The 20,098-nt window shown below is 47.6% G+C and overlaps 3 protein-coding genes across 3 annotated transcripts; 2 read left to right on the top strand and 1 right to left on the bottom strand.

Moving 5' to 3' along the window:
- Nucleotides 1-1,721, top strand: LOC120700835. Its single transcript, XM_039985054.1, has 4 exons — nucleotides 1-114; nucleotides 238-999; nucleotides 1,082-1,204; nucleotides 1,638-1,721. Exons 1-4 carry the CDS (start codon nucleotides 1-3, stop codon nucleotides 1,719-1,721), a joined length of 1,083 nt encoding a protein of 360 aa, XP_039840988.1.
- A 2,809-nt stretch (nucleotides 1,722-4,530) lies between these two features.
- LOC120700834 (receptor-like protein Cf-9 homolog) lies at nucleotides 4,531-6,012 on the bottom strand. Its single transcript, XM_039985053.1, has one exon. The coding sequence runs from the start codon at nucleotides 6,010-6,012 to the stop codon at nucleotides 4,531-4,533; it is 1,482 nt and encodes a 493-aa protein (XP_039840987.1).
- A 258-nt stretch (nucleotides 6,013-6,270) lies between these two features.
- On the top strand, nucleotides 6,271-13,141 carry LOC120698978 (protein HAPLESS 2-A-like). Its single transcript, XM_039982795.1, has 18 exons — nucleotides 6,271-7,217; nucleotides 7,338-7,478; nucleotides 7,595-7,683; nucleotides 7,928-7,967; nucleotides 8,467-8,524; nucleotides 8,609-8,669; nucleotides 9,148-9,226; nucleotides 9,443-9,577; nucleotides 9,680-9,868; nucleotides 10,197-10,277; nucleotides 10,356-10,456; nucleotides 10,703-10,820; nucleotides 11,023-11,055; nucleotides 11,411-11,504; nucleotides 11,595-11,683; nucleotides 12,056-12,171; nucleotides 12,274-12,377; nucleotides 12,475-13,141. The coding sequence occupies exons 1-18, from the start codon at nucleotides 7,029-7,031 to the stop codon at nucleotides 12,957-12,959; spliced, it is 2,202 nt and encodes a 733-aa protein (XP_039838729.1). The 5' UTR covers nucleotides 6,271-7,028; the 3' UTR covers nucleotides 12,960-13,141.
- The last annotated feature ends 6,957 nt before the right edge of the window (nucleotides 13,142-20,098 follow it).

Here is a 20,098-nt window from a genome sequence, read left to right as displayed (position 1 = left end):
ATGGCCCTGCCCCCTGCCCCAGCGAACCCAATCCCCGCCGCCGCCGACACCGATCAGATCAGCCTCCTCCCCGACTGCATCCTCACTACCATCCTCTCGCTCCTCCCCCTCCCTGCCGCCGCGCGCACCCAAATCCTCTCCCGCCGCTGGCGCCGCCTCTGGCCCTCGGCCCCGCTCCACCTCCTCGACTCCCACCTCCCCGTCCCCACCCCCTCCCTCCCCGCCGCGGTCTCCCAGATCCTCGCCACCCACCGTGGCAACGCCGCGCGGTTCGACGTCCTCCTCGCCCGCCCCTCGGCCGCCGACCTCGACTCCTGGCTCCGCTCCCTCGCCGCCAAGCACCTCCAGGAACTCGTCCTCCGGCCACCCGACGTGCCTCTGCGGCTACCACCGTCACTCCTCTCCTGCCGTTCCCTCCGCTCCGCTGAGCTCACCAACTGCCGCCTCCCCGAGGATGCCTCCGCCGCCACCGCTGGCGAAGTCTACTTCCCCCACCTCGCCGAGCTCACCCTCCGCCTCTCGCGGGCCCCCTCCGCCGCCACCCTCCGCGGCCTCCTGGCCGGCTGCCCCGAGCTCGCGAGCCTGTCGCTCGACCGGGTCTTCGGCTGCCGGACCCTCTGCGTGCGGTCCCGGGGCCTGCGCAGCCTCACGGTGTCGGTCTCCCTGACGCGGCAGCGCGTCCTGGAGGGCGCTGAGGAGCTGGAGCACCTCGTTGTCGAGGACGCGCCCGCCCTGGAGAGGCTCCTCGCGCACGACATCAACTGGGGCCCATCGATAAATATAGTGCATGCGCCGAGGCTGCAGATGCTCGGCTATTTGGGGGTCGGGATCCCGGAGCTGCAGCTTGGCTCCGCATTGTTTCGCTCGATGCACGCTGTTAGACTGGCGGCGGAGTTCCGGTGCGTGAGGACGCTTGCTCTGGAGATGGCGGATCCGCAGGTGAAGCATGTGGCGGACTTCCTCCAGTGCTTCCCCTGCTTGGAGACACTCTATGTCACGGTAATTACTGCCTACAGCTAAAATATTGATTGTTCATTCCTGGTTAGAGCTTATATTGATGGACTTTATTGTTGAGCTGCAGTCTCACATGGTTGTTCCCCAGAGCATGGAAATACTGAATTATGAGATGGATGATCCCATAGAGTGCCTCAACTATTGTCTCAAGACAGTGGTGCTGAAAGGTTACAGAGGGCGAAAGCATGAGGTGCAGCTAGCTATGTTTCTTGTTCGTTGTGCAAGAGTTCTACGGGTTATGAAATTCTTGTGTGAGAATGACTGCAACCCTTCATGGTTGACAAACCAAAAAAGGCGATTACTGTTGGACAAAAGGGCATCATTAGGGGCTCAATTCGTTTTTCAGAAGTTCACCAAGAGCTACATCAGGTTTCTAAAGAAAGCAAGTAACATTTCTTTAGTTGATCCCTTTGATACATAACCTGAGACTCTTACTGAATGTTGTCTCCATTTTTCGTATCATTGATTTTATATAACAAAGATAAAAATGTGATCATTTTCTGTACATGGATGAAACCTAAGCGTAACTGTGATTTTGATTAAACTTGTCTCGAATTTTTCATTTTGAGACCTGGATGAAACCTTTGCCAAACTGCGGCTGTATGCTACCCAGTTCTGATTAGATCCTGCTGACTAGTTGGGATATTGATATTGCCATGATAATGCAGAAGGGCACCACACTTCTGTTCAACTTGTTCTTTGAGTGATTCTTATTTGATTGTTGAGTAAGTGCTTTAGTTTCAGTTTACTGAAGGGCAACAGAGTTGTTCGAAGGATTCTCACTTTCAACAATTATTATTTTGTATGTTAAATTTTCATCGTTTGTGCACGATGCCTTCTGAAGCAGTTCTCAATGCAAGGTGTCAGGTGTGAAACAGTTTTTATACCTATCTCATCCATCCCATTTCTGTTGCTGCTTGCTGCTGACTCTGCATGCTAGTTCCCCACTCCAAGTGCATTTATCTGTTGCATTTGAAATGTGGGATATTTTTATTTTCTGATTGGTAACCTGTCATTCTGTCCAAGTGCCACAATAAGATATACGGTGATATAAGTGAATATTTGTGTCATGTACAATGTTTTTGAGGCGTCGCGGCAAGGCGTGGCGCCCGACCCCCTTCACAACGCCTAGGCGTTTGTGGCGGACGCCTAGGCGACGCCATACACACATTGCTTAGGCGTTGTAAGCTAGAATTTTATATACTAGTGCAGCACGTACATACCTCGTTTGTTGCCAATTCTTGAGCCCAGATTCAGTGACTGATAGATATTATACTAAAAGCAGAGCAGGAGGCATACAAACACAAGCATATATTATTCAGAGCAAAGGACACGCAGCATGAGCAAAAGCAGAGCACGAGGCATACAATAGTCATCAGTTCAAAAGCAGAGCAGAGTACACAGCCGTACACACAAGCAAAGAGATGTGCACTGCATACAGTTCTCAAAGCAGAACAGAGCGCCTGGGAACAGAGAGGAGGTATAGGGAATACCAGGCGGACGGGAGACCGAGGCATGAGAGCAGGTGCGGACAGCGCGACTGCAGGTCCGGCCGTTTGACGGAGAATGGCAAGCAGGGCCTGATGTGCAGGAGCTGTAGGTGCGTACGGCCAGGAGCGGGTGCGGAGGGCGGGAGATGCGGGCGGCTGGAACTCAAAGCTCGAACAGAGGAGCGGCAAGCGGGGATGGAGGGGCGGCCGGAACTCGAAGCTCGAACAGAGGAGCGGCGAGCGGGGATGGAGTTTCCGCCGCCGCCGCCAAGAGTTTCCGCCTCTGCCTTCTCTTTCCCTCTCCCTCTCCCTCTCTCCATGAATCTGTCCGCACCACCCTGCAGTTAGTCTCCGAGCGGGAGATTTACCGCGCAGAGCGGTCGATTCCCGCCGATTCTGTTCTGGAATGCAGGGTCGATTTCCCACCCCCAATCGCATCTAGCGTCCGATGCCTGGCTGGCTGTAGGCGTCCGCCTGACACCATTCGCGCCTAGGCGACGCCTAATCGTTTGAGGCGGACGCCATACAGGCTGAGGTCGTGGCGACCTCGACGCCTTGGCCCTCTACCACGCCTTGTTGCCTAGGCGACGACTAGGCGATGCCTCTAAAACATTGGTCAAATCAATTGTCAGAAGAGTGCACCGATCTTTTATAACAAAAGACAGTGTTCCCTCAAAGCTGTTCTCCCTTAAATTTAATATACTCAAGTGGACATCTTCTATAAGGCAAGGTGGTATCTTTCCACTAAAATTATTATATGACAAGTCAAGAACTTCAAGCATTGTTGCTTTGCAAATGGTATCTGGAAGCTGTCCACTTAGTCTGTTTCTTGCAAAGCTAAGATACACAGTCTGGGTAAGATATGAAAAGTTCTCTGGGATTGATGAGAAAACGTTATTTGAGTAATCCAGGAGTTGTCGATCTATTGGGTGGCCTGGGACAGGGATTTTTCCATGGAGATTATTGAAGCTAAGGTCAAGAGTTTGCAACTGTTTGTTTGGGAGAAAATGGGAGGAAAGGTCCAAACTTGAAAAATTGTTGTGTGAAAGATTCATGTAGGTGAGGCTATGGCTCCATGTCTTCCACAACCACTCAGGTACTGGCCCTTGAATTTTGTTGCTTGAAAGGTCTAGCATTTGAATATTTTTAAGAGACATCAATGATCTTGGAACTGTGCTTAGATTGCAAGATGATATGTATAGTCTATTTAATTTAGAGCTAACAGGCAATGAAGAGCTGTTAACTTCTCCATCTATAACAACTAGCTTATTATCTGAGAGAGAAAGGGCACTGAGTTTTCTTAATCTCCAAATTGCTTTAAGTTCCAGTAAGCCTGAAAAGTTGTTAGAGCTAAGATCAAGAATGTTCAATGTTTGGAGTTGCCAAAGCGACCTGGGAATGTGCCCGCTTAATCGGTTTTCACTTAAATCAAGAACCACCAAGCCTGAAGTTGACGTGTTGAACTCTTGAATAGATCCAAGAAGCTGGTTTTGTGAAAGAAACAATCTTCTCAGCTCAGGAAGAGAAAATAATTGTGTCGGTACTTCCCCTGCAAAAAGTGAAGCTTTTACTTTTCAGTAACATGCTATCTTTTCACTAATGTAACAGAAATGCATGTTTACTGGTATTCTAAAGCATGTTCAGGCATACTACAGCTCTAGTCACAATTCTTAATGTTTCTGATTTAATATGGTTCTTTCATATGCACCTTTACAGTCATTATTTTACCAAAACCTTTTTTCATATGCGAACTACTTAAATATGTCATGTGGAAATTGTATTACTTAAATTTATTTTTTTTAAAATGTATTACTTAAACTGTCGTCATTCTAGATTGTGGTTGTTAAGACTATGCAGATGAATTTGGCAGAATCCAAGGTACTTGATGGCAACACCAAATTAAACTATATTTATAAGAGATAATATTATTTTATTACTAATCTAGGAGAGTTGCTTGGTCGACCTAATCTCTAGAAAATTATTGAGAGCCCTCGCAAAATAAACATTAATGCAAAAGTAGTTTGATTTACTCTGTAAAATCCAGTCTTTTTAAAAAAGTAACCAGCAAAACTTTACCACTGAGGTTATTAGTGCTAAGGTTGACATATGACAGCTGTTTCAAATTCGCAATCCAAGCTGGTATGTTGCCAGAAAGGCTGCAGTTGTTGAGCGATAGTATCTTTAAATTCTTGAGTTTTCCAATTTCAGGTGGTATCGGTGCTGAGAAGAAAGAATTCAAAATTACCAAGGCCTCTAAGTTTATGAGATTCCCAATCCAAGAGTTTGATGTCCGAGAAAAATCTCCATACTCAAGAGTGAGAAATACCAAATTCTTGATGTCACCAATCCATGAGAACAATGATTCATTCAATAAGACAAATCGAGATAGCGACAATTCTTCCAAAGAGTCAAGAGTGCTCAATGATGATGAAAGTTCCTTGGAAATAACTTTTGCATCAAGGTGTAGCGCCTGTAAGAACCTAAGATTTCCAAAGGAGCTTGGCTTAGCAATGGATAAGTTAGTGCCATCAAGAGCCAACGTCTCCAAACTGCATCCTTTTGGCAAAGTCTCCACTTTCAGCATGAGGTTTGCATTACCTGATAACTCAAGCGATGTGAGGTGCTTGAGTTCAAATATCTTTGGAGGGAACAACCCATTAAGATCAGACCCAAGGAGCATGAGAACACTCAGGTTAAGAAAATCCGCAAAATATTGAGGGAATGCACCAGACATGGTGTTGAGCTGTAGGTTGATCACCTCAAGGGAGCGAAGGCTTGAGAAGGATGGATGAATGGAACCATAGAGTCCGCAATTTTCCAAGCTGAGAACTCGGATACGAGGAATATATCTGACTAGTGCAGTGCACCACTCTTCTCCACTGCTAGAAATGTTCACCCCATCGAGATACAACTCCCTCATCTTGCTGAAGTTCCTCACCATGGTCTTGAAGCTAGGTTCCCAGAGCAGCAAATGGTTTCTTGAAATCTCATTGTTGTCATTTGCATACTGATTGGAAAGATCTAAGGAGACGAGGTTCGTGAGTTTGCTGATGCTGATGGGGATTTGGCCGGAGACGCCTGAGCTTGAGAGGTCCAGGTGAGTGAGCAAAGAAAGCCTCTCAAACCCTACAGCTGGGAGTTGTGACCCGCCGAAGTCATTCATGCTAAGGTCGAGCAGTTGAATGGAGGTGAGGTTGAAGAGGGCCTGGTCGATGCCGTAACTGTAGAGGTTGCGTTTGCTGAGGTTTAGAGCATTGACATGACTGGTGGCAGTATCACAGTCGACACCCTCCCAGCGGCAGCAGTCCATGCCATCTTCCCATGATGGGAGGGTGGTCGTGGCACATTCGAAGGAGAATGATCGCTTCAGCTGTAGGAGTGCTGAGGCCTGATCTGGGAGGCACTCAAAAGTTGCAGTGAGGTTACCATGACCACCGATGGTGCCAGATGTAGTGTAGAGTTGTCCAGATACTAGGAGCAACAATATGGGCCAGCTAATGGAAGCCATTACGGTGGTCTTTGGAAAGATGGTTTTAACTGGAGGCACTGCAACGGCGGAGGTGCACTTATATAGGAGTCTAGGAGAGTTCTAGACATGAGTCAGCATGTAATCTTTTGTTGCACAATACCTGGGTATTGCAAAATTTTCCATGCTAGGTTGGCCCAATGTAGAGAATTTCAAGTCACATCTGTGCATCGTTTCTTAATAGGGAAGTTTTCTTAATATGATAGTGCACAACATTGTCATGCTTTTGTATATGATATTATAACTTGCGTATTTATGTCTTATGCCGTAGTCAAGCTTGTTGAGCTGGTCAGTGTGTCTTTTTGACTCTAAACATGCTCCTACCATCATACTCCACTAATGTTTTAGTCAAAAGTATGGCTTGGAGAAATTTGTGACTTTGGAAAGGACTTAGTGACCAGCATACTTTGAGAAATGCAGGTCCACCTTTTTTATGAGGAAGAGCAGAGAATTGCCAATAAGTCTAAACTGTGGCAGGGGTGATTACCATACTTATCTCGGATTTCCAATTAGTGAGATCATGCTACTGAAGTCGGAGTACAGAAGGTTTGATCCTTTGGTGGAGTAGAGGAAAAGACTACATCTTTTTTCGGTTGGTTTAATTTTAGGCGACTGATTCTTACAAATACATGCTTAATTATCTTACCCACTTATATCAAGGCATGTTCTTACTGCATGAGGGGAGCTCACCGCTAGATCGACAGAATATAAGGGCAAACCTTTTCTTGAAGGGAACAATGAGGCCAACGTGAGGCTGTGTGGGCCGAAGTGGGCGAGACCCGTGTAAGAAGCCCGCTTGGCGTCAGGCCCACCTGTCAACGTCTTCCATTTGGGAGTCGATTGCCGCCAACCGCAACAAACGGACGGTTTCCCACCCTCCCGCCTCCCGGTTCGAATCCAAGCCATACAAGTTCGCGCGGTTCCAAAGCCAAAGCAGTTTGCCCACTCACTCCGCGATCCCTTCCACTCCTCGCCCGCCGCCGGCAACCGCCGCCGTCATGCCTCCTCCCCGCGCCGTCCTCCCCGCCCTCCTTCTCGCCGCGCTCCTCGCCTCCCCCGGCGTCGCGGGCGGCGCGGAGGTCCTCGCCAAGTCCCGGCTCGAGCTCTGCGAGCGCGACTCCGGCGCGGGGGGCCGCCTCTCCTGCGCCCAGAAGCTCGTCCTCAACGTCGCCATCCCCTCCGGATCCGTGAGCGCCTCCATCTCCCAACTCTAGCACGACCTCGTCGCCCTCTTGCTCATCGAATCCCCACGTTCGATTCTGAGGTTTTTGTTTGGGGGTACGGTGGTGGACTGGTGGTGGTTGCAGAGCGGCGGGGAGGCGTCGCTGGTGACCAAGGTGGTGGACGTGGTGAACGGCACGGAGCCGTCCCGGAGCCTGCGCGATCCCCCGGTCATCACCATCAGCAAGAGCTCCGTGGCCGCGGTCTACAAACTCACCTACATGCATGTAAAGCCCTTTGGGACGACAGTCCATTTGTTCCTTAATTTTTCACCATTCCCCCACCAAAACACCCTGATCCGTAGTGCATGTAAAGACCTTTTCTTCACTCGTTTTTCTCTCAGGATGTTGCTTACAAACCTGAGGAACACTATGTGGAGACGCGCAAATGCGAACCGGACGCTGGTGCTAACGTTGTTGGATACTGTGAAAGGTAACATATTTCGTGGTTCCTATCGATAATTGTTCATCATCACCTCTCGTGACGTCCATCCCAGCCACGATTTTACAAGATTCCAAAAATCTGTGACGGCCTCACCGTTGCTAAAAAGGATGTTGTCCTTTTCGGATCCTTGTCGTACTCTGATCATGATTCTATCTATGGATTCTTTTGCTGCACTTTATTTCTAGCATTTCTGATGTTATACCAACACTGTTTTTTCCATGACTATGGTTAGGTTATGGAATGCGGACGGTACTGTAACTCCGCACACAGAGGTGAGAAGTATTTTACTTAATTATATGCTTCTCATTGTACGTCTCAGTATATTGATGTGTGATAATAATATAATATTGAACCTCCTATTCTGCTTAGTTTATATTCTTCTTTAATCAAAATTTGACTCTGAAACCATGCTTTTCCATGTGCCCATGTCATCTCTAAAACTATATATAGCAGCCCTCAGACTTTAGTTGAATTCAAATTGAATGCTAACCATCAGTTCTTTAATATTGAAAAGGGATTATTGTGAAAATAAAGTTTCCATTGCACCATTTCATATACCATAAATTGTCTAGAATTGTTGAGTGGCAGGAGGCATCGTTTAAGAGACCTGGCAGGAAAATGTAGGGCATATGCCAGTAGTAACAAAAACAAAGGAACATACATGGACAAGCCTTTGTTTATGTAGTTACTAGTTACTTCTATATATGGATATATAATTTGTAATGGCCTTGTGACGACGCTCACTTTTTCCTCTACTGTGGCTTTCACTAGCCTGTTTGCTGTCCCTGTGGGCCTAATCAACGTGCACCATCATCTTGTGGAAACATTTGTAAGTTTAGAAATAATTCTTATGTGGTCTCTTGTTTCCTCGATACACTACCTAACACTTGCTTCACATTCATATACTTTGTAGTTGACAAAATAACCAAAGGAAAACGCAATACAGCTCACTGTCTACGATTTACATCTGACTGGTACGGTATTATTCGTGATTTACTTGTATCGTATATTAAATTGTTATCATTACTTGAACTATTCCTTGACCTAGACACCTTGTGTACCAAGTTAACTGAAATACATTTATTGTCTTGGTGACGACTTTTGGACTTTGCTGTAAATTATCTGAATAATTGTGGCTAATATTCCTAAGTTCTTGTTTGTGTTAGATAGACAAGACATGATCTTGTCCTAACTGAAATATGTTTTATTTGTGTTATGTAGACATGATCTTGTTTGTTTCTGACGTTTCTATCATCACTGAACAATTTGTTTCAGTTCTACAAAAAAGAGTATTTCTTTCATCTACGAGAACCTAGTTTTACTTGTTTTGAAGTAGGGGGATACTTCCTCATTTCAAAATTAAATACTTTCCTACAACTCCGCGGGTATCCTTTATTTGGTCAGGTTCAGTTCGAGTTAGCAAGTAGCCATTATTTTAAATCTTATGAACAGGTTCCATGTTTGGGGAGTCGGAGATAGGTCACGTGCGTTCAGCATCAGAGTTCAAGTGAAGAAAGGATCTTCTGTATCGGTAGGATTTGAAATTCTACATTCAGAGTTCCAACTAGTGTTATTGATGATTCTTGAATAATAACCAGATGAATGCTCATGCCAATTCTTTCTTAAAACATTCATATCATGACCTGGACCATGGAAGATGTTAAAAGAGTTTTCTTCTTCATAACCTGCAATAGATTTTGGGTATGTCACTGACTTCAGATGTATTTCTCTCCCAATTGCACTGCAGGAGGTTGTTGTTGGACCAGAAAATAAAACTGTCGTTTCTAGTGATAACTTTCTCAAAGTAAATCTTGTTGGTGAGTATGGTAATTATAATAGTATGCCAACATTTGAGGGCATGAATCTTGTGACTCCACGGAAGGTACATCATCATATCATGATGGATACCCTGACACTTATTATAGATTTACAATGTTCTATGATATGACTTCTAAACATTTTTCTTTCATGCCCTATGTTGAAGGGTGCTGGAAGTGGTCAGCCGCAAGACCTTGGTGATGAACATTCCAAGTGGATGCTGCTGGAGAAAGTTCGTTTTGGTCCGGGATGCAACAAGATAGGTGTTGGTTATGAGGCTTTCCAATACCAGTCTAGTTTCTGTTCATCATCACTTTCAAGCTGCTTGAACGATCAGCTTTGGAACTTTTGGGAGGTAATTAAAGAATTAATGTAAGCAGCTGCTGGGTTTTCTTGATCTTATGAATAGCACAAAATGCAAATATTACCTTTCTTGGCCATCATTGTAATGGAAAAATTCAATGTCGTATGTCGACCGTACTGAACTTCTCACCTTATTGTATCCTGAATCAAAATTTAAATTCAAACTGTTTCCGTTATTAATTTCTTTTCGTTCCTCGAGATCAGCATAACAGTGTATATTTCAAGTGCTTACTTATTAATCAATGATATACATTCTTGAATAAAAATACTCACTATATGCTTGTTTGAATCTTGAAAGATTGTCATCATATATGTTTCAGAGTGACAAAAGTCGGATAGACATGAATCTAGTGCCCGAACATATTGTGGAGGGAAGGTTTCAAAGGATCAATCAGCATCAAGTTATATTTCCATAACTTCTCTTGTATTAGTTCATATTTTGATAATGCTGGACAAAGCTTTTGATACACGTTCTACAGAATGCAGGTGCTCATACTTTTTCGGTGGGAGTCACAGAAGCCATTGCTTCTAATTTACTGCTAGAGCTGAGTGCTGATGATATACAATACTTCTATCAGAGGTAGTAATGACACTCATTTCAATTTAACGATTACAGGCAGTCTTATATCGGTGGATCACTGTTCACTGCCCTACTTTTAAAATCAGATGCCTCCAGATGACTAGCTCTTTAAATGTATGGCATGCTTGACAAACAGAGGGAGACAAATATGTTACTCTATGTTTTTCATGTCTAATACTGCACATGCACATTTCTTATGTTATTTAATTCTGGAGAAATTTGAAATGCGTTCCATTTTCATATCAGGAGTCCAGGCAAGATAATGGACATTAGAGTGTCAACATTTGAAGCCTTGAGTCAAGTTGGTGTTGCAAAGATCAATACTAAGAATATTGGCGAACTAGAGGCTTCTTATAGATTGACAGTATGCATCTATTTTTCTAGAATTATTCAGGACCAAATACCTTGCAGTATTATTATCCATGCACCACGTCAATGCTTCTTGATTCTTTAGTGGTCCCTTGGTTGAGTGTGAACTATTGGGTCTTCTATATTATCGAGGTTCAAAGTAGTAGCTCACTGACTTTGTTTTCTTGAAACTTAACCAGTGTTTCGTTTATTTGTAGTTCAACTGTGTACCTGGCATTGGTAACTTGGAGGTAATATTTATTCTCATCTGCATATTTGGTACTTCTTTGCATTCTTGGTTGCCACACCTGTACTCAGATTTTGGTTCGTTACAATTTTTAAAACCTTGGGGGTGGTCTTCCCCCATCGGCCCAAGTTTTTTTAAAACAAGTAAATGTAGAATATCATTTGATATAATCAATAAAGACAAGTAATATTCTGCAGAGTTTATTTTCTTAAAGGCATAATTAGAGCATAACGGAACATTCTATTCCTACTTGTATACGTTTATGCCTATTTTAACTGTCAATATCCATCAGCATACTTCCTTTCTCTGTTTATCTTATTGGACGCATTCTCCTGAAATTTGCCTGACGTCATTTTCAGGAGCAGTACTATGTCATGAAACCTGGTGAAGTGGTTATCCGATCATTTGACTTGCGTTCATCAACAGAGCAAGGAGAAAAATATCGATGTGAAGGTGGGCTAGAAATTGTAGTAGAGTTCGTTCAAAAAAAAAATTATTACTGTATTAGGACTTGACCTGACATTGCTCAATGCTCCATTTCAGCTATTCTGAAGGCGTCAGATTTTGCTGAAGTTGACAGAGTAGAATGTCAATTCACTACTACACCTACAATTTTCAATAATGGATCACAGGTTATGAAAAGTTTGTGCTTTCTTAATGATTCTGGAAGAATTGATTAGCTTTATTTCCTGCTAGAGTAAGCTCAGAAAAACACTACTGTTCCAAATTCGTAATCCATGTTAAAATGTCAATCCATAAGCCCCTTTGGGCTAAAAAATAACTTAAATGATTCATATCAGCATTTTTGCGTAAACTGATCATCTATGACTAAGCAACTCAGCTACAGTATTTTTCCTTTCATCGAGAAATCCTTCATTGTGCCCTGAACAATTGAATCCTTTTTTCTTTACCTCGCAAAATTCTGGTGCCTTTCTTTACCCTGACAAGGATGTGGGTGAAGTGGCAAAACTACATGCTTACTCCTTGCCTTCAAAACTCTGCAGATTGGTCAGACGGATGAGCCCAAGAAGGCCAGCATGGGTTTCTTCGACACCATCAAAGCTTTTTGGCGCAACCTCTGGGATTTCGTGACCAATTTCATCACCGGCAAATCCTGCAGGTACTTCGATCCCTTCCAGTTTGGTTACCTCGTCGCCTTCCATCAGTTCCCGTGAACAGCAAAGATCCAATTTTTTGCTGCATACCAATCATCTCGGAGCAGTTGGAACAAATGCTCGAGCCTCTTCGACATCAGTTGCCATTTCCAGTACATATGCATCGGCTGGATCGTCATGATCTTCCTGGTGCTCGCTTCGATACCCATAGGTAGGCATGGTTTTCGCCATTTCGACGTCGAACTGCCAAAGATCTGGTGATGTTTGCCATTGCCCGGAGAACAAAATTGTCCATGTGGTTTGTGCAGGCGCAATGGTCCTGGGGCTTCTGCATCAGAAAGGCTTCTTCGACCCGGTGTACGACCTGTTTGGGGCGGACACGTACGAGTACGAGCGCGCGCGCCCGAGGCACAGGAAAGGCGGCCATCACCACCACCACCACCACCACCATCACCAGCGGCACTCGCACCACCATTGCGACCACCACCATTCCCACAGGCACCACCACGCGCACCAGTGGAGCGGGAATGAGCCCAGCCACCACCACGTCCTGCACAGGCGCGGCGGCGAGCAGTGGGAGGTGACGGCGGCAGAAGCCCACCGGCAGCACTGGCACGACCCGGCCCTCGGCGTGCAGCACTGGGCCGGCGGTGCTGGGCACAAGCACCGGCACGGCAAGGCGGCGGCCGCGGCGGCGCTGCATCTGGAGGACCCCGTGGAGTTCAGGGAGTGGAGGCAGGACGAGGCCAGGTACGCCCAGCACGGGCTGCACGGCCGCGACCGCCGGCGCTGATCCTTTGACTGGGCAGGCTTTGCGCCTTCGTGCTTGCACTAGATATGGACGGATACGAAATTTAACCACGCCCACTCTTTGAAGTATCAATTGTTCGTGCAAAAAGCAATGGTAATAAACAGGACACAACTCCAATCGGGCTATTCAAACTGTTCGATGTATATACACCTTTTATAATTACTCACCTACGTCACCTTTTCTGCCCCGGGTACGGTAATAGATGTCATTTGTAACATGGTATTACACCCTAGGGTTTAAAATCCCAGCGTCTCCGCCGAGCCGCCGGTGAGTCACCAGTGAGGTGGAGGGTTTAAAATCCCAGCATCTCCGGCGAGCCGCCGGCGAGTCACCAGTGAGCCTCCACTGCGGGCCGGCGAAAGCAGCTCCACCTTCTTCCATTTCGCTCCCCCTTCTCCTGCACCGCCCTCGGCGCGGCCGCTCATCACCTCCTGGTCCACGCAGCCCTGTGGCTTGTGCGCCACCTGCACAGCCTTCCGCCTCACGTGGACCTCGCGCCCGGATCCGCGTGCCACCGTTGCCGTGCTTGGCTCCGCCGCCACCGGCCACCGCACTCCGCTATGGCTCCTACGTGTGCTCTGCTTTGCTCTGCTTGCACGTGCTCTGCTCCGCTCCGGTCTTGGTCTTGCGCCGATGGCCCCTTCTACCACTGTCACCTTTGTTTTTTGAATTGCTCACACTACCTCAATATCGCTACTTCCTCCCTTTCTGGTTCTACTTCTCGTGCTTCTAGTACACCACCACTGCCTCCTTATCGAGGCACATCATCCCAATGGTTCCTTGATTCTGGTGCTTCCTTTCACAAGATTCCAGATTCAACCCAGCTGCCTTTCTTATCCTCTGTCTTTCTGGCACCTCTCTTCCGATTGCTGGACGAGGTATTCTCTCGATGTCTTCTTTTCATGTGCCTATAGTTTCGCATCATTCTTGAGTCAGACTCTTATTGTGTTCAGAATCTTCGCACGGGACTTCTAGTGGGAACTGGGCCTAGATGCCATGATTCTCAGCGTCTTTGGAAGCTTGACTAGCTTCGCCTTCCCTCATCCATTATGGCGAGTCCCTTATCCAGCTCACCTACCCCATGGTTGCTGCTTCTGCTACTGCACCTATCTTTGCTCAGTGGCATCGTCGCTTTGACCATCTTTCTAGTTTAAGGCTTTCCACTCTTGAGAGCAATGGTGTTTTAGGCTATGTGTCCGGTGATGTTGCACTTCATTGTATGGGTTACAAATTTGTTAAACAGTTGCAACTCCCTTATCCATCTAGTGATTCTGTATCGTAGCGTTATTTTGGTCTCGTTCACTCTGATGTATGGGGGCTTGCTCCTTTTATCTCAAAAGGGGATCACTCCTACTATGCCATTTTTATCGATGATTATTCATGGTTTACCTGGATCTATCTTATGTCCTCTCATGGCCAGTTTCTATATATCTACCAGCAATTTGCCACTATGATTCGCACTCAGTTTGATTCTTCCATTCGTGCTTTTCATGCTGGTGAGTACATCTCCGTTACGCATCGTCGCTTCCTTGCTGACCAAGGTACCCTTCCTCAATTTTTTTGTCCTGGGGCCCATGCTCAGAATAGTGCTGCCAAGTGCAAGCATCGTCACATTCTTGAGACTGCTCGTACTTTACTACTTTCCTCCGAGCTTCCACCTCACTTCTAGGTTGAGGCTATCTCTATAACTGTTTTTCTCATTAATAGACAGCCTTCCTCGGTTCTTCAGGGTTGCACCCCGTATGAGCGCTTGTTTAGCCATCCACCCAACTACAGTCATTTTCGTTGTTTTGGGTGTGTCTGCTATGTTCTTCTCCCTCGTGAGCGCATCAAACTAACTGCTCAGTCAGTTGAGTATGTTTTTCTAGGGTACAGTACGGAGCATAAGGGTTATTGTTGCTACGACCTTGTTGCCCATCATATGAGGATATATTAGGATGTCACCTTCGATGAGTCTCGTCCTTATTATCCTCGCTCCCACTCTAGCCCTGATACCACTACTGCTGAGTCTCTCTCTTTATTGTCTCTTCCTGACTTGTCTCTTCCACTGTCTTGCTTACACACCTCATCTTCACCATATATATCCACTACTCTTCCACCATTAGCTCCACCTACCTCCACCTCATCATCTTCACCCACCGCTCCTCCTTTAGCTCCTTTGCCTCCGCCTCAGCCTCTGACACAAGTGTCCTCTCGTGAGCTCACTCATGTCTACACTCGTCATTTGAGGCCTCCCCCTCCACTTGAGTCCTCTCCATCAGTCCTTGGGCCTACACCAATGGAGGTGCCTACTCATGAGATCACTCATGTCTACACTCATCATTCGAGGCCTCCCACTCACCTGAGTCTTCTCCGTCGCTCCTTGGACTTCCTCCAGAGCCATCCTCTCGGTATGCTCTTCGTGATCGTAGTACTCTCCATCCTTCGGATCGCTATGGCTTCACTATTGCTGCGCTTGTTGAGCCAGCACACCATGGCTGAGGAGATTGCCGCCTTGGAGCGCACCAGTACATGGGCCTTGTACCTTTGCCACCTCAGGTGACTCCTATTACTTGCAAGTGGGTCTACAAGATCAAGACTCGCTCTGATGACTCCCTTGAGCGCTACAAGGCTCATCTTGTGGCTCATGGTTTTCAGCAGGAGCAAGGTCATGATTGTGGTGAGACCTTTGCTCCCGTTGCTCATATCACCACAGCCGAGACTCTTCTCGCTGTTGCTTCTGTTTGATAGTGGTCCATCTCTCAGCTTGATGTCAAGAATGCCTTTTTTAGTGGCGAGCTACGTGAGGAGGTCTACTTGCAGCCACCTCCGGGATACTCTGTCCTGAATGGAATGGTTTGCCGGTTGCGTCGCTCTTTCTACGGCCTCAAGTAGGCTCCTCGGGCCTGGTTTGAGCGCTTCTCCTCTGTTGTCACTAATGCTGGTTTTAAGCCCAGTGACCACGACCCCGCTCTCTTTGTCCACACTTTCCCTCGTGGTCGCACGCTTCTTCTTCTCTACGTCAATGATATGATCATTACTGGTGATGATTCTCAGTTCACTGACTTTGTAAAGAAGCGTCTTAGTGAAAAATTCTTGATGTCTGATTTGGGTCCTCTTTGTTAGAGTGTGTGTCATTGGGCCCAATAAGGCCCATGTATCATGTATATATAACCCTCCCTAGGGTTTTCTGTAGAGTGAATCAACTATTCCAATATGGTATCAGATTAGGTTTTACCTCTCCCTCCTCTCTCCCAGCAGCCGCAGCCGGCCACCTCCCCGGCCATGGCAGGCACGCCGCCACCTCCTCCCTCCTCTGGCACGCCGCCCCTTCCTCCCTCCTCCTCTGATTCCCCCCCCTTCTCATCTCTGCTCCAAGCGTAGCTGCCGCAGGGGCCGCGGGCGCGGGCGCTGCGGGCCTCGACGCCGCCGGCCCCCTCCTCCGCCCGGCCGTATCAGGCGCGGCCGCCGCGGGCGCTGCGGGCCTCGATGCCGCCGGCCCCCTTTTCTGCCCGGCCCCCTCCTCCGTGCTCTGAGCCGCTACCACCTCCACTGTCGCGGGCGGCCTCCACTCAGCGTGGGGCGCGGCCGGTGCGGCAGGGCCGGCCTGGGCCTCGGCCGCGTCCGCCCGACCTCTGCAAGGGGGTCCGGCCCACCCGCCACCGCTGCCCAAGACCCGGTAGACGGCGCGGCCGTCAATTCGGCGCCCCCGGCCCCTCTCCAGGCCGCCGCCAACATTGCTGCTCGCACGCAGCATGTCGTCGCCAGGAGCACTGCAGCCAACTCCGCCCTCGCCGCCGCCAGATCTGCCGTCGCCGCTGCTCAGGTTCGCGAGCGGGCCGCGGCCCTCGCCCGGGAGCACGAGCGCGCCTCTGCTACCGCTCTTGCTCGTTAGCTAGCGGAGGTCGAGCTCCTTGTTGGAGTCTCCTTGCCCGCGGTCGCCGACAGCGACCCCACCCTCGACTACAAGTCCTCCATCGTCGCCAACCTTCACGCCCATGCCGCTGGTGTCCAGAACATCCAGTCCTTGGTGCCGGTCATCCTCGACGCTAACTCCGCCGTCTATGCTCGCTGGAGGGACCTTGTCCTTCTCCCGCTCCAGCGCTACGCCCTTGACGACCATGTCCTCACTGATCCCTCCTCCACCGCCCCGTCCTGGTTCCGGATGGACAGCGTTGTCCTGTCCTGGATCCTCGGGACGCTCACCGTGGAGCTGCAGGATGTTGGCCGTGAGGCTGGGGTCACGGCACGTTAGGTCTGGGTCGCTCTCGAGTCCCAATTCCGGGGCAATCAAGAGACCCGGGCCCTCCACCTCGATGCCGCCTTCCGCTCCTTTACCCAGGGCGACCTGTTCGTCACCGAGTACTGCCGCCAGCTAAAGAAGATGGCTGATGATGTCCGTGCGCTCGGCGAACCGATCAGCGACCGCACGCTCGTTCTGAACCTCCTCTGAGGGCTCAACGAGCGCTTCTCTCACCTACGGCCCCTGATCGTCCGCACCGTGCCCTTCCCTAAACCCATACGAACATAGAAGATCTTAAGGATAAAACTTATCGGAAGCATGAAGTAGATGAAACTGCTTACCCAGATCGGCTCTTGCTAAACATAGAAGATCGATCAATAGATAGGGCTAGATGAACAGTATACATGAATATAGGAACATCCTAACTTACCAGGGCCAGATATACAACGCATACGAACATAGGAACATCCTATCTAATGAATCGATCCACTAAGCATAGAAAGAACTATCTGTGAAAACTGATTGATCTACAACATGTTGGATAAGGTACTCGTATCGTGCCGATCTACAAGCATGCTACACGCCAAAGACAAAAAAATCATGCTATCGATCATAAAAAGACATTAAAACGCACGAAACGATTTACATGCAAACCGATCTACTTCATGAAGCATGAAAACATATAAGATCGACAAGCATGCGAGATAACTAGCAAATCTTGCCATCAAAAACGCTTCAGTACAAGATCTACCAAGATAAAAGGCTAAAAGCCATGATGCCCTGACGACGAAATCATCAGGGCAACATGACGTTTACCTTGACAAAAACCCTAATGCGATTAGGGCTGGCGATGCGCCGACAGGGTGTTGGAGACGGCCGTCGTGCAGAAATGTAAGTCGTCCTCTTTATTCATAGGGTATAGGCACATATTTATAGTCTAGATGACTTGACCTGTAAGGCAAACTCTAACTAACAAAAGGAAACAAATTACAATATAATCTCTAAATAACTAACTAAATCTGGACTCTTGCCTTCTGTCAATCCAAATCTTCATGAAGCTTCCAAATATCAGCCGAAACAATCGTGGCAGATCCTATTGTTTCGGCAATTCCCGTCGACTCCGAACGTATCTTGACGTGATTCCAGCAGCATTGGAAACCCCTGTTGCGGGGTCGGGCGAGGCAGAGCCCCATGCGGAGGTCGGGTGAGGCGGACCCCGTCCGCAGGAGTCGGGCGAGGCAGACTCCTGCTGTGGGGTCGGACGAGGTGGACTTCCCACACAGAAATCGGCTGGGACCAACCGATGGCTGCACATAGTGCGTCGGAGGTGTCAGCGAGTGCAGCCTCTTCCTGTAATCCGAACCAGCCTCGCGAATAAACTGGGCTTCAACATGGATTAGGCATTTGATTCCATCTCAGCTTGAGCCTTGAGTGCCCAATCATCATCATATTTGGCCAAACTTATGATATAAGCCTAGCTAAATGGACTCCTTCACCGTGAGCTTCTTCTGACATTTCGGCCTACCAATCCTGGTCAAATTCTGGCGGCAAGACTTTGTTACTTCCTTGGTCTCAAGGTCCCTTCCATGCGTGATGGTATCTATCTCTCCAAGGAGAAGTACATTCAGGATCTTCTCTCTCATGTTGCTCTCACTGATCAGCGCACTATCGATACATCTATGGAGCTAGGTGTTCACCTGCAATCTATTGATGATGCTCTCCTTGATGATCCCACTCTCTATTGCATTGTCACCCTGTTGGGCTATTGTCACCTTGTTGGGAGCCTTGTTTACCTTGGGATTACTCGTCCTGACATTTCTCATGATGTTAATATTCTGAGTCAATTTGTTTTTGCTCCCACACAGCTCCACTATGCTCACCTTCTTCGTGTTCTTCAATACCTTCATGGCACCATCTCATGCCGCTTGTTCTTCCCTCGATCTAGTTCTCTTCAGCTCAGGCATACTCTGATGCGACAATAGGCTAGTGACCACTCTGATTATCGCTCCCTTTTGGCTTATTGTATTTTTCTTGTGTCCTCCTTGATTGCCTGGAAAACCAAGAAACAGACGGCAGTTTGCCGGTCCAGTGCTGAGGTTGAGTTGCGGGCCATGGCAACCGTGACGGCTGAGGTCACATGGCTTAGGTGGCTACTTGAGGATTTCAGTATGACGACTTCCACACCGACTCCTCTATCCTCTAACAGCACTGGTGCGATCTATATTGCACATAATCCTATCAAGCATGAACTTACCAAGCACATTGGTGTTGATGCTTCGTACATGCGATCGGAAGTACATGATAAGGTGGTGGCTCTTTACTATGTGCCTTCAGAGTTTTAGTTAGCAGATTTCTTCACGAAGGCTCAAACTAGGGCGCAACATAGCTTTTTTCTTTCCAAACTCAGTGTTGTTGACCTACCATGAGTTCGAGGGCGGTCTTAGATGTATATACACCTCTTATAATTACTCACTAATGTAGGGTGCTATCTGCACTTCGTACATCACCTTTTCTGCCCCCCCTTTTGGTATGGTAATAATAGATGGGTTGCTCATTTGTAACACAAACAATGCTAACATAGTGCCGGTGTCATAGCAAGGAAACATCCCTTTAATTTCGTTCTGAAACTGATAATGCACGTGCCTGACGCGGCAGAGGCAGGGGAGAAAATGCTAATGCACGTGCCTGACGGAGCTGTAGAACAAATCATGCCAATATGATAACCTCAACTAGGGGTGCAAATGGGTGACCCTTAGGTGCACCTTTTTAGTTCAAAATTTTGTACTACTTTTTCAAGATGGGATCCCGTTTTGAAAAAATAGTATAAAATTTTGAACTCAAGAGGGTTAGAGGTGCACCTAAGGGTCACCAATTTGCACCCCTAACCTCAACTGAAAAG

Source organism: Panicum virgatum, chromosome 3K, assembly GCF_016808335.1.
Source record: "Panicum virgatum strain AP13 chromosome 3K, P.virgatum_v5, whole genome shotgun sequence".
Lineage (NCBI taxonomy): Eukaryota > Viridiplantae > Streptophyta > Magnoliopsida > Poales > Poaceae > Panicum > Panicum virgatum.
This window is presented reverse-complemented; position numbering and strand designations above follow the sequence as displayed.

What these genes read in the sequence shown, in the direction of transcription:
- LOC120700834 (XM_039985053.1), bottom strand. Translation starts at nt 6,012, where the DNA reads ATGGCTTCCATTAGCTGGCCCATATTGTTGCTCCTAGTATCTGGACAA.
- LOC120698978 (XM_039982795.1), top strand. Translation starts at nt 7,029, where the DNA reads ATGCCTCCTCCCCGCGCCGTCCTCCCCGCCCTCCTTCTCGCCGCGCTC. An exon ending in GTTGTTGGATACTGTGAAAG is followed by an intron (nt 7,684 to 7,927) that starts GTAACATATTTC and finishes GACTATGGTTAG; the next exon opens with GTTATGGAATGCGGACGGTA. An exon ending in CTACGATTTACATCTGACTG is followed by an intron (nt 8,670 to 9,147) that starts GTACGGTATTAT and finishes TCTTATGAACAG; the next exon opens with GTTCCATGTTTGGGGAGTCG.
- LOC120700835 (XM_039985054.1), top strand. Translation starts at nt 1, where the DNA reads ATGGCCCTGCCCCCTGCCCCAGCGAACCCAATCCCCGCCGCCGCCGAC. An exon ending in TCTCGCTCCTCCCCCTCCCT is followed by an intron (nt 115 to 237) that starts GCCGCCGCGCGC and finishes GCGGTCTCCCAG; the next exon opens with ATCCTCGCCACCCACCGTGG. An exon ending in TGGAGACACTCTATGTCACG is followed by an intron (nt 1,000 to 1,081) that starts GTAATTACTGCC and finishes GTTGAGCTGCAG; the next exon opens with TCTCACATGGTTGTTCCCCA.